This window comes from Saccopteryx leptura, chromosome 3 (genome assembly GCF_036850995.1).
Source record: "Saccopteryx leptura isolate mSacLep1 chromosome 3, mSacLep1_pri_phased_curated, whole genome shotgun sequence".
NCBI lineage: Eukaryota > Metazoa > Chordata > Mammalia > Chiroptera > Emballonuridae > Saccopteryx > Saccopteryx leptura.
The window spans coordinates 211,182,280-211,198,972 of NC_089505.1; the positions used below are offsets into that span (position 1 = coordinate 211,182,280).

Consider the following 16,693-nt stretch of genomic DNA (forward strand, 5'->3'; position numbering starts at 1 on the left):
TATAGAGCTAAAAATTTAATGGGATCCTGGCCAAAGCATCAATGAAGTGCGCCAGAGGTTGTGGGTTCGACTCCTGTCAGGGCACTTTCGAGAAGCAATCAATGTGTACACAACTGTCGCAAGCCAACCGCGACTAGTATATTCAGGTCCCGAGCAAAAACGGTGCAGAATTAAGAAAAATACACTTAAAGAATTAAAGAATAAATGATGGGGTCGGGAGAGCTCTGCAATTACTGCTGGCAGAAAAACACCACCCTAGCAGAAAACATGGCTGCAGGCTGCAGGCTGCAGCCCAAAACCCGCATCTTCCTTTATTTACAGGGCAAAGTGGAACATTAGCAAATCAATGACTTTTCTGATTACAGTTTACAAGGCAACTCAACAGTTCTACCAAGTGCAAAAACCCCCCACCAATACATAAACATACACAAAGAAGCCAGTCTTTCCAGCGAACTTGGGTGGCAGGATGAGCATCACAGCTAACACAGAAGTGTGGGGAAGGGCCCAGCCTTTTGAAAGCAAGGTGGGGGTTGGGCAGACTGTCAGTTTAAGCCAGTTCCCCACACCTCTGTCCCCCAGAAATCCAAACTCTAAAAATCCTGTTGATTTTTCGGTCCCCAACACACAATTAAATGGAACTAAGTGAAACCAAGAGTTGATGCTTCTCTGTCTCTCTCCCTTCCCCCTCCCTCCCTTTCTTCTCTTTCACTCTCTCTCCCCTTCCCTCACTGTCTCAAATCAATGGAAAAAAATATTTTTAAGTTTAATGAGAGAGATAGGCATTAATTATATAGTCACACAAATAACTGTATGTTATAAATTGAGATAAAGCCTATGAAGGAAAGGAATATGGTCCTAAGAGAGCATCTAACAAAGGAACCTAACGTAGTGTAGAAGGCTTCCCTGAAGACAATAGAACCAAGAGCTGGTGGATGATAGGAGTTCACTAGGATCCGAGGGAGAGCTTTCTTGGAAGAGAGAACACAAAGCAGGAAGCATAGAACACTGGAGAAGGTTGGCGGACGATGGGGGGGGGGGGGGGGCATAGTACCTGAGGTACAGAAAGGAGAAAGGTGCAAGTTGAGGCAGAGGTGAGAGAACGTTAAAAACTCAGTTTTCCCCTGTGAGCAATGGGAAGTCAAAGAAGAGTTTAAATGATGGTTTAATGTAGTCAGTCACCCTGACTGCTGAGAGAGGTTCACGTGCAGAGTGGGTATAGGCAAAAAATCTAGCCCTTGCTGTAATCCAGATAGAATCTCTCTGAGGCAAGTGAGCTAAGGGCAGGATCATGGAGAAGGAAGAAGTGGATGAACTCAAGAAATGTTTAGTGATGGAATGGGCAGGATGAGGTTTTTGAAGAACAAGGAGATGTTAATGAGTACTTCCAGGTGATCTAAATCCAGTCTTTAGGGGTTACAGTGACTAAAAGACATTAAGGCCTTTAAGCACAATTGCTGGGTCTTGCTTATCAAAAAGAGTTTGTTGAATTTAGTGACTACTCATTGAAAAATGTCAGTGTTTTTGATAGAGAAATGACCCTCTGATAACTCTCTCTGAACCAGGTGCGCTCAGCATCACTGTTCTTCGCCCTTTTCGAGAAGCTTCACCATGGCTCATGAAGAAAGAATTAGACACAATTGTTTCTTCTAATCTGCAGTCAAGGGCATGGGAGACATTTCCCCCAGTAGAGGTATAAATTTTCTTGCTGAAAAGTCACCATATTTTTACATTCATCCATTAATGAACCATGGTCTCAGATCTTCTGTCATATATTTATATATTTACATATTTTCATTCTTATATAAACTGTGAGTGGGCTTAAGGAATCTTGTATTTGAAGACTTTAACATTGTAAATTTTAGATACACCTGACAAGCCAATCTGTTTTATTTCTTTTATCCAACATTACAGGCTTGAACATCTTATGATATAAAAATGTCCATTCTGAGTAACCCATGGAATTCCTGATATTATGCGATACAGAAATCTTCTTTTCTTGGTCCTTATTTGTTAGTTTTAACACACAACTTTAGATCTTTCACTCTTTCTTTATTTTTTCTTAACTTGTTAATTTAAAAATTGAGTTCATAAGAATAATGTAAAAGGTTATACACAAGGATTTGCAACTATGTTAAAAAATAAACATTGTAATTAGGTCACATTAGAGAAGCCCCACCAGAAGTTTTTGGGTTTTTTTGAAGAATGAAGGAAAATATCTTGAGTGAGAATCATGAAGTCCCAAATCTTGCAAGATTTGCCATTTCTCTTTGCAAGCAATCTATAGTTTGTCCAGCGTATTATCAGGTGTTAAATTATTAATTCAATGAAGGTATTGATATGCTCAGAGAGAGATACTGGTGTTAAGTGAGAAGGAAAATGTTTTGAGTTATGATGATTTTTGCTTTCCTGCACAATTTCGTGACAGCAGGGACACAAATAGTGAACACTTAAGATAGCAAAGAACTTCTAACCCTATATTTTAATTTGGTGACTATAATCAACATGGTGAATGAAGATGGTCTGAATTCTAGTCCTGACTCTACCAATTATTAATGCGGGATATGGGACAAGTCACACTGGATCTCTACTTTCTTATCTAAAAAATGAAAAGGCCACACCAAATGGCTCATTAAGGTAATGTATCCAAGTTGATACTACTGCATTATGACAAGTAACATGCCACACCTGAAATTAATGAAGTTCAGTCTCTCTCTCTCTCAGCAACTGCTGTAGCTATGACCATGCCCAGTGGGAATAGCCCACTCAGCAGGACTCTGAGTGGTCATCATTGACCAGGCATTGGACATTGAAAAGCAATTGGAAAGGAAGCACATTAGACACCCTGTAGGACACAGAGAATCAAACCACACTGCTCCTGAAAACAGAGAGGATAACACAGAGATATGCATCCACTCTAAAGCAGACATTTCTGCTCAAGAGATCCTAGGAAGACTCTGGAGCCATGATTAATTAGAGTGAGCTCAAAGATGACTCAGATTTATGAATGATTTCTCTCTCAAACAATCTTTTTAGGTCGAAATATACATGGAACCAGAAGACCATTCAATTCCTAATGTCTTAATTTACTTATGGGTATTAAAGAATAGTCACATGCATTTGGCATAAGCTAGGCTGCAGCTGCATTGCCATGGCACAGTACTGCTTAGCACCCCCCTAATGCCATCCAGGGAGATATCACGCAACAGGATTTTTTTTTCGTTGTTTTTTTTTTTCACCAAGAGTGTAGAACCTCCCAATTCACTTTGAGGGGCACAGCCACAGTCCCCAAAGGCAACGAGATTCACTTGCTGTCAGCACCTCTGACACAACAGGATTTTAAAATATCCAGATTCTCAGTAACAAATCCAAAGAGGAAAGCTTGCCCAGTTGTGTTGCCAATTTTGTTACATTTGCAAAATGTTTTGATAACAGAGGTCACTTTTTTTTTTTAACTAAAGAGAGACAGGAAGGGAGAGAGCGTGAGAAGCATCAGTTTGTAGTTGCAGCACTTTAATGTTCATTGATTGCTTCTCATACATGCCTTGATCAGGGGGCTACAGCAGAGCGAGTGATCTCTTGCTCAAGCCAGTGACCATGGGATCATGTTAATGATTCCACATTCAAGCCAGCAACCCCATGCTCAAGTTAGTGAGCCTGTGCGCAAGCGGTAACCTCAGGGTTTTGAACCTGGTACCTCAGCACCCAGGTTTACATTCTATCCACTGTGCCACTACCAGTCAACTTTTTTTTTAGGCAAAAGAGAGAGAAAGTTGAGGGGCAGGAGGAGTAAGAAGCATCAACTCAGTTGCTTTTCATATTTCTTACATGTGCCTTGACTGGGCAAGCCCAGGGTTTTGAACCAGTGACCCTAGCATTCCAGGTCGACGCTTTATCCACTGTGCCACCACAGAGCAGGCCATTTATTTTTTTCATCATTGTATTCCCTAACAAGTGGTTTCTAGCATAGTGTCAACATAATAAGGACTCAGTTTAAAAAAAAAAAATCTGATTTCTTGGGTGATTGTTTTGCTTTGATTTGTTAACAGAAAAAAACTCCAGGACCTCCGTTTGGCACTCAGATTTGGAAAGGCCTTAACATTGGGGCCAAACAGATGGCTAGTACCCCAGCCCCTGTGCTCAAGAGCCCCAATGTGCTACAGATACGCCAGTTCATCCAACACAAGGTCATAAAAAACGAGGTGAAACTGAAGCTCCAGATGTCCCTGAAGGTAAGGAAATTTCAGGTAGCCTGACCCAAAAGAATCAGGAACAGGACAGTCATTCCTTTTGGTTTCTCAAGCAACCTGAATTAGGTAATTCTACCAATATTTATTTAAGGCAAAACATAAGTGTTAATCTTCCAGTGGGTAAGAAGTTGAGAGTTAGAAAACGCTAAATGATTCCCACAAGGCAAAGGAATATTGAGAACCTGAAAACATTGAGAAGATAAGTAACTTTTATATAAGATTGTTATATAGAGTCCTCCTTTCTCATTATATGGAAAACTAACCTAGTGACCTCGGGAGAAAAGTAGAACTGTGTATTAACCTGAAACTTGTCCATAAAAGAAAATTACAGTTGGTTTCTGGAAATGGCCTAAGAATTTGTAAATATTTAGTTAATTGTATTACTGCATCTATAACATCATACTGTCTGTCTAGTTTGTTCACTCCTTCAAAACAGGGATCGTATGTGGTTTGATGATGGTTATCTACCCAGCACCTAGCATAGAGCAGGGGGTTGTTATTTGTGGAAATAGTTCAAATATTTATAGAAAAAGTAAAGTATATTTCTCGTGGAAGCAAAGGTATGGACAAAGCAACATATAGTCATAGATAGATCATAAAGGCTATTCCTGGGATGGACTCTAGAAATCAGCTAGCCCAATACTGTCAATTTTATTGATGAGGAGACTGGAGCACAGAGATAGAAACCGGGCCTCTCTGAAATCCTCAGGCAGTTCTAATATCCAATGGCCCTTAAAGCTTTGCTTTGGAATTTTTCAGGTCTTTGCTTATTAACATTTTTTTTATTAAGTGAGAAGTAGGGAGGCAGAGACAGGCTCCTGCAGAGACAGGCTCCCACATGCACCCCGATCAGGGTCCTCACAGCAAGCCCCTACCAGGCAATACTCTACCCGGTTGGGCTGCAGCTCTGTTGCTCAGCAACTGAGCTATTTTAACACCTGAGGCTGAAGCCATGGAGCCATTTTCAGTGCCTGGGGCCAACTTTGCTCGAACCATCTGAGCCATGGCTGCAAGAGGAGAAGAGAGAGAGAAAGAGAAAGAGATGGGGGAGAGATAGAGAAGCAGGTGGTCACTTCTTCTGTGTGCCCTGATTGGGAATCAAACCCAGTACTTCCACACACTGGGCCAATGCTCTACCGCTGAGCCAAACAGCCAGGGCTAGCTTACTAACAACACATTGAAGACTTTCCAAATTGCTTGCCAGTAACTGTGGTTGCTGAACATTGTGAACTCTTCTATATTCTTAATCTTTTTGTGAAAATCCCAGTTGATGTTGTTGATTAGTTTGGTGTCTCTCTCTACCTTATTTCTGGTTTTTATTGCTCTATTTTATTCTGTTGATTAAGGATTATATCAACCATATCCTAAAGAAAGAAGATGAGCTACAGGACATGACAGTTAAAGATTCCAGAACTAAGGAGGAGAGAGGCAATGCTGCGGATCTCCTGAAGCTAGTGATGGTGAGATGAACATTTCTCATACCAGTGTCTTTACCATTGTGTTAATTCCAGACGCTCCAAGACAAAGTGTTATAAGTAAGAGCTGTTTCTGCCACCTCTGTGAAGCATTTTATCCCTCCTTGTAATTTCTTATTTCTGTGGAAATCTGATTCCTTCTATATTGAATTTTCTAAATGCTTTTTAAGTTCTTCCTTAAATCGTAAGTAACTCTGAAGACTCTTAAATAAAAGGTTTAATTCTCTTCAGAGAAATTGACTTTCTAAATTTGTTATATGAAAAGAATGACTATAAAATCAAATAAGATTTGTATTGGCATTAAAAATAATTCATTTTATAATAATTTTCATAAGAGATCAAGTTATCACATAAAGAATGCTTGTAAATACAGTGAATTTTGTGTCTAATATAATCATCATCATTAAAGAATCTTATTTTTATTTCAGTCTTTTCCTAAAATGGAAGAAACTACAAAAAGTCATTCTATGGAAAGTAAGTACATTTGTTATTTTTCTGCAAAATACTTACAGTTTTCAAAGGAACCATCTTAAATACACTTCTCAGTCATTCTTCCATCTGATAGCAAAATACTGTGTACATATTTCTGTTGTTGTATTGGCCTTGTTGTGTTGTAATTATTCATGTTGTGTTTTTCTGCCTAAATTGTGAGATTCTTGAAAGCTTGGATTGCCTCTAATTCATCTTTAACTTTCATCTTTTGAATATAAAAACAGCTAACATTGGGCTTCTGTGTTGACTCACATAGACACACATACACAGGCACACACATACAGACACACAGACACACACAGAGACACACACAGAGACAGACACACACACATACACAGAGACACACAGACACATACAAATACACAGAGACCCACACAGACACACACAAACAGAGACCCACACAGACACACACATACAGACACACAGACATACACACAGACACACACATACAGACACACAGACATACACAGACACACACATAGATACACACAGACACACACATACACAGAACTTTTGAGTAACTATACAGTTATCACCAAAACCTCGCCCTATTTTACACTGTCTGTGCCTCAGCCAGTCTACTCTTGGAAACATCCTCAATCAAAGCATATTTATTTTGGAATATGTACAGCTCCAACAAAATGGGTTATAAGGTTTCATAGTTCATAGCAGACAAGCAACAGAACTTGGTGGTTTGGGGTTTTCTTTTCTATTTGGCCACATGACAAAGGTTAGGAACTGACAGCCATAGGATCCCTACAATGTCAGCTTGCACAGTTGTTTTTGCGTATCTGATTTTTTCTTTTCTTGTCATTTCTATGACAGTTTTCTTGACACAGTGACATGGCTAAAGATGATTAGCAACTGCCCCTTTAGAATGACCATGAACAAAATAATCCATCACAACCCCAGTGTCTTTCTGTCCTTAACACTCTGTTGACATTCTTTGATCTGGGCAGCCACTTATATTAAAATCTAGATGCCCTATACTTTATCTGGTAAGCCTACCTTGTCACATTTGGATTTGTAACCTCTGGCACAAGGGAACAGTTTACAGAGAGCTAAATGGGTAGGCTGCTCAAAAGCAAAGGACAACTGAACCATATTTTTCAAACATACAAACTAACAAACAGATGCAGGAGTCAGGAATGGTCCCGCCTGTGTGCGGTTGCCTGACAATATATTATTCATGGTAATCCTAAATCAAGGCTCCCACAGTATTTCCTAAAACACTAGTTTTTGAGACGGCGCCACCAAAAATAAGTTTTATGATGAAAATAAGTTTGGATAACGCTGCATATTGCCTTATTTCCTTAGAGGGCCACAATATACATTAACTATGGATGAAGCAAAGAAGTCCTACAGCAAGGCAACATATTTAGTCTTGTATAAATTGGTGTTTCCCAAGCTCATATAACCATGAAACCTTTTTTCTTTTTTCAATCTCCTGTAACATCCCACCAAGACCATGATCTGTGGAATAAACTCTGAGAGTCACTTTCCAAGTAACCAAAAAATCATATTATAGTCATATCCTTTGATTTAGATCCATAGTTTAAAAAGTTTTTTGTTCAATAAAACAGGTAAGTTTTTAAAGTTTTGGTGCTTCAGATACAAAGAAATTCAGTGAGGTAAATGCTGATTCTCCCAGTGATGTCACTGCATTTCACATTGTGCTCTCTAGTAGGAGACTGCGTGACAGTTGACTGTCATATTACAGCCTGATCATGGAAATTCTAGTGAACACTTGATTAAAGATAGGCTCTAAGAAAGGATCTCAAATGAGCAAACAGGTATGGGATGGGTACTGCTTGTGTGTGTTGCTATAAAGTTAAATGTGTCTGTTTTTAAAGTTGCAGCCCACCTAGTGGATTTGTTCAAGCAATCTTTGGCTCCAGTATGTCTGCCAGACACATTTGGCACGGAAATCCTTGAAAAGACATGGAAGTAAGCTGATCCAATAATGTGTTTCAATTAGTATTAAGCATACAGTGATTGAGGAATAATCATGGGTGATCACATCCACGAGTTCTTGGTCTTTTATCTGCCACACTGTTAACAATTTATTACATATTGGTGGTTTTTATTTTACTATTCGTATGCTGGGAGCATTGCCCCCCCCCCATTTTTTTGAGGTATGCACATTTGTTTATTCATTCACTTATCCAAGTGAACATATATGGCATGCCTACTATGTGAAAAGCTTTGTGCTGGGAGCTGTATATAAAGTGATTAGTACCATAACTTGGCTAGTGTCATGTTGGAGCTTGTAGGGTAGCAATGGAAACAGCCACAAAACAAGTCAACACATGGGTAGATCATGACAGATGGGGAGAAATGCCATGGAAGGTATATGTGAGGCACCAGAAGAAAAAATGACAGTGGGGACCTATTCTATGACTTCAAAATTAGAGCAGCTGGCAAGGGGGCATCTTTTGGAGGAAAGGAGAAATGTGCTTTTAAACATACCTAAGTATCACATGGACATATACTAGAGGCAGCTAGGTATCTGGGAGGACCTGTGGGTCACCAGTTAGGCTCCTTACCTGGGAAACTAAGTAACCTAAGATATAGCCAATTAAGATAACGGAGAAAGAGTTGACTGTGTGGAAAGTTAGCAAAGTACTAGTATTGCCTTCTTGGTCATTTTTTTTTTCTTTCACATAGGAATACAGTAGCAGGAAAGCAATGGAAGGAAAAGATAGCTCAAAAGAGGTAACACTCTCCTCAAGTATATGTAAGCATATGAAAAAACCCTGTTCTGTGGAGTCATAGGCTCTTAGAGCGGGATGGGTTGGAAGGTCTTACCATCCTTGTTATTATTCGAATCTCTTCTGCATTTCCGCCACGTGGTCATCAGCGTTTGTGTGATGTTGTCCTTATCTCTTGTGAGTACCCATTTGACAACTAAGTAGATCCTCTCCCTCACATAAGTAGGAAAGCTTCTGTGCTTTAGTAATTTTAATTCTAGAATTTAATATAAATATTCTAGAACTTAATGCAAAGCATAGTCATAAACATTCTTAAAGCTCACATGAAGAATGTGTTATGAGATTTATATGCTTTGGTTTCCTTTCAATTCTACTTGACAATTCCAAACCCAACTCTCTTGCCATAAAGAGAGGAAGCCAGGTACATTTAGTGAGTATATGGTAGTATATATAATTCTATTGAACACATTTGCATGGCTCCTCTCCAGAATGACTCCCAGGATGAATGTATGAATATGCTTCCTAATAAAAATGTCTGGGGTAGGACCTGAAGATGGCAGTGGAGTAGGCAGACACACAGACAACCAGCTCTCACCACCAAACTGGAATACAAATCAATTTAGGAAAAATCAGCGTGAAAAACCAACTCGGGACTACAAGAACAGCTCTCAAAAACCAAGGAGCAAAGAAGAAGCCACAACAAACCTGGTAGGGAGTGCCTGAATCTCCCCTACTTACAGGAACGGATCGGGGGGTGAGGCTGAGAGCCCAGAGAGGATCTCACCCCAGGGAAAAGAGCAGAAAATACTGCTCACAGCCACTTGCCTGGTGACCAGGGAGCGAGGTGTGTTGAAAAGACCAGCTTATCTCCCAAGTGGAAAAGAAAGAGAGAGGGACAGACTGTGAGGGGCTAAGGAATGCAGGAAATGATCTAAGAAAAGCTGACTCATCCATGCTGGAGGCGGCCATAGCCGAGGGAGGGACTGATCCTTCCCCACAGACATCTCTCCAGCTCCAATCAGTGCAACAAGACACAGCTGAAAACAAGAAGTGGGAAGGAGAGGCAGTAACTCAGGTCTCCATGGAGATCTGAGATACACCTCCCCCTACTGAAGATGAGAAAACACCCTGCCCCAAGAGAGATTAGTTGATGGAAGAGGCCTTCAGAGTCTCAGGTTACACCCACCGCATTCCTGGATACAGTTTCAAGGAAGCCCCCTGCTGAGATCAGTAAACAAGACTATCACCTGTTAAGAAAACAAACAAATCAAGACTTCAAAGCTGCCCAAATTTGATACCAACCCAAGAAGACTTAGAAATAACACAACTGAAAACTGGAGGCAGACAACACCAAGCCTAGACTCAACCAACTCTACAAATAAAACACAGACAATGAGAAGACAAAAAGTGCAATCCAAATGAAACCTTCAGAAGATGAACTGAGTGATATGAAAATAATCAAACTTCCAGATGCGGAGTTCAAAATAATGATTGTAAGGATGCTTAGGGATCTTAGAACAACAATGGATGGTCATTATGAACACCTAAATAAAGAAATAGCAAGTATAAAAAAGAATCAGTCGGAGATGACAAACACAATATCAGAAATAAAGACCACAATGGAAGGAATTAAAAACAGGATAGATAGAGCTGAGGACCGAATCAGCGAGTTGGAGGACAACTGAAATGAAGGCATGAAAGCAGAGAAGAAAAAAGAAAAGAGACTCAAAAAGTCTGAGGAAACTCTAAGAGAGCTCTGTGAAAACATGAAGAAAAATAACATCCACATCATAGGGGTTCCTGAAGAAGAAGAGAAAGAACAAGGGATAGAGACTTTGTTCAATCATATCATAGCTGAAAACTTTTCTAAATTAATGCAGAAGAAACTTTCACAAGCTCAAGAAGCACAGAGGACTCCATTAAAGAGAAACCCAAAGAAACCTACACCAAGACACATCATAATTAAAATACCAAAGATAAGTGATAAAGAGAAAATATTAAAAGCTGCAAGAAAAAAAAGCTATCACCTACAAAGGAGCCCCCATAAGGATGACTTGCAACTTCTCAACAGAAACACTTGAGGCCAGAAGGGAATGGCAAGAAATATTCAAAGTAATGCAGAAAAAGAACCTACAATCAAGACTACTTTATCCAGCACGGCTATCATTTAAAATCGAAGGAGAAATAAAAAGCTTCCCAGACAAAAAACAACTGAAGGTATTCATTACAACCAAACCAATGCTGCAGGAAATGTTAAGGGGCCTGTTGTAAACAGATCAAAGTGGGAAAAAATATAGCAAAAAAGGAATACAGCTTTAAAGAATAAAATGGCAATAAACAACTACATATCAATAATAACCTTAAATGTAAATGGATTAAATGACCCAATCAAAAGACATAGGGTAGCTGTGTGGATAAGAAACAGGACACGTAATATGCTGTCTACAAGAGACACACTTTAAACAAAAGATACACATAAATTGAAGGTAAAAGGATGGAAAAAAACATTTCATGCAAATGGAAATGAAAAAAAAGCTGGGGTAGCAATACTTATATCAGACAAATTGGACTTTAAAACAAAGGATATAGTAAGAGATAAAGAAGGCCACTACATAATGATAAAGGGAGTAATCCAACAGGAAGATATAACTATTATAAATATCTATGCACCTAATATAGGAGCACCTAAATATATAAAGCAGACTTTGATGGATTTAAAGGGCAAGATCAACAGCAATACTATAATAGTAGGGGATTTCAATACCCCACTAACATCACTAGATAGATCCTCAAGAAAGAAAATTAACAAAGAAACAGCAGACTTATTGGACACACTAGATCAACTCGATTTAATAGATGTCTTCAGAACCTTTCACCCTAAAGCAGCAGAATATACATTCTTTTCAAGTGCTCATGATACATTCTCTAGGATAGACCACATGTTAGGGCACAAAAGTGCTCTCAACAAATTTAAGAAGACTGAAATCATATCAAGCACTTTCTCTGATCACAATGGCATGAAACTAGAAATGAACCACAACAGAAAAGCTCAAAAATTCTCAAACACATGGAAACTAAATAGCACATTGTTAAATAACAAATGGGTTAAGAATGACATCAAAGAAGAAATAAAAAAATTCCTAGAAACGAAAGACAATGAGCATACAACAACTCAAAATTTATGGGACACAGCAAAAGCAGTACTGAGAGGGAAGTTCATAGCACAGGCATACTTTAAGAAGCTAGAAAAAGCTCAAATAAACAACCTAACCCTGCATCTAAAAGAACTAGAAAAAGAACAGCAAGTAAAGCCCAGAGCTAGTAGAAGGAAGGAAATAATAAAGATCAGAGCAGAAATAAATGATGTAGAGGCTAAAGAAACAATACAGAGGATCAATGAAACTAGGAGCTGGTTCTTTGAAAAGGTAAACAAGATTGATGAACCTTTAACTAGAAATCACCAAGAAAAAGAGAGAGAGTACTCAAATAAATAAAATTAGAAATGAGAGTGGAGAAATAACAACTGACACAATAGAAATACAAAATATTGTAAGAAAATACTATGAAGAACTGTATGCCAAAAAAATAGACAACCTAGATGAAGTGGACAAATTCCTTGAAACATACAATATTCCAAAAATTAATCTGGAAGAATCAGAAAACCTAAACAGACTGATTACACCAAATGAGATCAAAACTGTTATCAAAAAACTCCCAACAAAGAAAAGTCTGGGGCGTGATGGCTTCACAACTGAATTCTACCAAATATTCAAAGAACTAATTCCTATCCTTCTCAAACTATTTTAAAAAATTCAAGAGGAAGGAAGACTTCCAAGCACCTTTTATGAGGCGAGCAAAATTCTGATTCCAAAACCAGGCAAAGACAACACAAAGAAAGAAAATTATAGGTCAGTATCTCTGATGAATATAGAAGCTAAAATCCTCAACAAAATATTAGCAAACCGGATCCAACAATATATGGAAAAAATCATACACCATGATCAAATGGGATTTATTCTGGGGAGGCAAGGCTGGTACAATATTCGTAAATCAATCAATGTGATTCATCACATAAACAAAAAGAAGGAGAAAAACCACATGAAAATGTCAATAGATGCAGAAAAAGCATTTGATAAAATCCAGCACCCATTCATGATCAAAACTCTCAGCAAAGTGGGAATACAGGGAACATACCTCAACATGATAAAAGCCATCTATGAGAAACCCACAGCCAACATCATACTCAATGGGCAAAAATTAAAAGCAATCCCCTTAAGATCAGGAACAAAGCAGGGGTGTCGCCTTTCACCACACTTATTTAACATAGTCCTGGAAATCCTAGCCACAGCAATCAGACAAGAAGAAGAAATAAAAGGCATCCAAATTGGAAAATAAGAAGTAAAACTATCATTATTTGCAGGTGATATGATATTGTATATAGAAAACCCTAAAGTCTCAGTCAAAAAACTACTGGACCTGATAAATGAATTCAGCAAAGTGGCAAGATATAAAATCAATACTCAGAAATCAGAGGCATTTTTATATGCCAACAATGAACAGTCAGAAAGAGAAATTAAGGAAACAATCCACTTCACTATTACAACCAAAAAAATAAAGTACCTAGGAGTAAACTTAACCAAGGAGACTAAAGACTTGTACTCGGAAAATTACAAAGCATTGATAAAAGAAATCAAGGAAGATACAAACAAGTGGAAGCATATATCGTGCTCATGGTTAGGAAGAATAAACATCATTAAAATGTCTATATTACCCAAAGCAATCTATAAATTCAATGCAATACCAATTAAAATACCAATGACATACTTCAAAGATATAGATCACATATTCCAAAAATTTATATGGAACCAAAAAAGAACACGTATAGCCTCAGCAATCTTAAAAAAGAAGAATAAAGTGGGAGTTATTTCCTGATATCAAGTTATACTACAAGGCCATTGTACTCAAAACAGCCTGGCACTGGCATAAGAACAGGCATATACATCAATGGAACAGAACTGAGAACCCAGAAATAAACCCACAGCTCTATGGACAACTGATATTTGACAAAGGAGGTAAAGAAATACAATGGAGTAAAGACAGCCCCTTTAACAAATGGTGTTGGGAAAATTGGAGAGCTACCTGCAAAAAATGAAACTAGATCACCAGCTTACACCACTCACAAAAATAAACTCAAAATGGATAAAAGACTTAAATGTAGGCCGTGAAACCATAAGCATCTTAGAAGAAAACATAGGCAGTAAGCTCTCCGACATCTCTCGGAGCAATATATTTGCCGATTTATCTCCACGGGGAAGTGAAATAAAAGTCAGGATAAACAAATGGGACTATATCAAACTAAAAAGCTTCTGCACAGCTAAAGACAATAAGAACAGAATAAAAAGACAAACTACACAATGGGAGAACATATTTGATAATACGTCTGATAAGGGGTTAATAACCAAGATTTATAAAGAACTTGTAAATCTCAACACCAGGAAGACAAACAATCCAATCAAAAAATGGGAAAAAGAAATGAATAGACATTTCCAAAGAGGACATACAGATGGCCAATAGGCATATGAAAAAATGCTCAACATCACTAATCATTAGAGAAATGCAAATTAAAACCACAATGAGATATCACCTCACACCAGCCAGAATGGCGCTCATCAACAAAACAACACAGAATAAGTGCTGGCGAGGATGTGGAGAAAAGGGAACCCTCCTGCACTGCTGGTGGGAATGCAGACTGTTGCAGCCACTGTGGAAAACAGTATGGAGATTGTTCAAAAAACTGAAAATCGAACTGCCTTTTGACCCAGCTATCCCACTGTTAGGAATATACCCCAAGAACACCATAGAATGGCTCTAAAAGGAGAAATGCACCCCCATGTTTGTGGCAGCATTGTTCACAAACAATGCGAAGATCTGGAAATAGCCCAAGTGTCCATCAGAGGACGAGTGGATTAAAAAGCTTTGGTACAGATATACTATGGAATACTACTCAGCCGTAAGAAATGATGACATCGGGTCAGTTACAATAACGTGGATGGGACTTGATAACATTATATGGAGTGAAATAAGTAAATCAGAAAAAACTAAGAACTATACGAATCCATATATAGATGGGACATAAAAATGAGACTCAGAGACATGAATAAGAATGTGATGGCAATGGGGGTGGGAGGGTGGGGGAGGGGGGAGGGGCGAGGAAGGAGAGGGGGGTGGGGGAGGGGAGGGGCACAAAGAAAACCAGATAAAAGGTGACAGAAGACAATTTGACTTTGGGTGAGGGGTATACAGCACAATCAAATGTCAAAATAATCTGGAGATGTTTTCTCTCAACATATGTACCCTGATTTATCAATGTCACTGCATTAAATTTAATAATAAAAAAAAATGTCTGGGTTGCCTAGTGGAATGTGTTGGGTGAGTGGTGAAATGAGACCTTAAGTTTCATGGTCCACCTCTATATACAAGTTGAAACTATAAGGTATACACTGTCTCAGAGAATGTCCCTGAAAGGATTTCCAAGAGATGGGTGACAGTGATTGACTGTGGGGAAGGAGATTGGGAGGTTAGGGGACAGTGGGATGGAGACTTTCTTTTTATTACATACTCTTTAATGTTTTTAATTGAATTTTATTGGGATAACACTGGTTAACATAATTATACAGATTTCAATACCCTCTTACACCTACACCCACCCCGCCGATCACCACACTGTTGTCTGTGTCCATGAGTTTTTTCCTTTCTTTTTTTTTGCTCTATCTTTGCACCTCCCTCAACCCACCCACCATACCCCCCAGCAGCCGTCAGCCTGCTCTCTATGTATGAGTCCATCTCTCCTTTACATGTTAGTTCTTTTCGTTCACTAGATTCCAGATATGAGTGAAAACACATGGTACTTGTCTTTTTCTAACTGACTTACTTCACTTAGCATAATGGTCTCCAGGTCCTTCCATGCTTTCACAAAAGGTAAGATTTCCTTCTTTTTTAATGCCCACATAGTAGGCCACTATGTAAATATACTACAGCTTTTTTATCCACTCATCTATTGATGGACACTTGAGCTGTTTCCACATCTTGGCTACTGTAGATAATGCTGCAATGAATATAGATTCATATATTTTTTCAGATTAGTGTTTCAGGATTCTTAGGATATATTCCTAACAGTGGCATGGCTGAGTCAAAAGGCAGTTCCATTTTCAATTTTTTGAGGTAACTCCATATTGTTTTCCATAGTGGCTGCACCAGTTAGAGAAAGACAAGTACCATATGATTTTACTCATATGCGAAATGTTATGAACAATCTGCATTCCCACCAACAGTGCACAAGAGTTCCCTTCTCCACATCCTCACCAGCACTAGTTTGTTGTTATTTTTGATAGCCATTCTGACAGGTCTGGGGGATATCTTATTGTGGTTTTAATTTGCATTTCTCTGATGATTAGAGACATTGAGTATTTTTTCATATGTCTATTGGCCATTGGTATGTCTTCTTTAGAAAAGTGTCCTTTCAGGTCTTTTGCCAACTTTTTAATTGGGTTGTTTGGTTTTTTTGATGTTGAGTTTTATAAGTTCTTTATAAACTCTAAAAATTAATCCCTTATCAGCTGTATCGGCAAATATATTCTCTCATTCATATTCAGTGGAGTTGTCCTTTCATTTTGTTGATGGTTTCCTCTGCTATGTAAAAACATTTTGGTTTGATGTAGTCCCACTTGTTTACCCTTCCCTCGTTTCCCTTGCCCAAGGAGATACAACT

The 16,693-nt window shown here is 38.6% G+C and overlaps 1 protein-coding gene and 1 non-coding gene across 2 annotated transcripts in view; one reads left to right on the forward strand and one right to left on the reverse strand.

The window, feature by feature from the left end:
- The window catches only part of SPAG17 (sperm associated antigen 17), a 260,213-nt gene that overhangs the window by 213,790 nt on the left and 29,730 nt on the right, over positions 1-16,693 (forward strand). Inside the window, exons 35-40 of the mRNA XM_066377314.1 lie at positions 1,563-1,690; positions 4,047-4,229; positions 5,594-5,707; positions 6,151-6,196; positions 8,068-8,161; positions 8,882-8,929. Of these exons, the coding sequence (XP_066233411.1) occupies positions 1,563-1,690; positions 4,047-4,229; positions 5,594-5,707; positions 6,151-6,196; positions 8,068-8,161; positions 8,882-8,929 (613 nt within the window). The remainder of the gene's footprint in view (positions 1-1,562; positions 1,691-4,046; positions 4,230-5,593; positions 5,708-6,150; positions 6,197-8,067; positions 8,162-8,881; positions 8,930-16,693) is intronic.
- LOC136401526 (small nucleolar RNA SNORA68) lies at positions 3,240-3,370 on the reverse strand. The gene has a single exon (XR_010750557.1). It is a non-coding gene; the product is annotated as a small nucleolar RNA SNORA68 (small nucleolar RNA).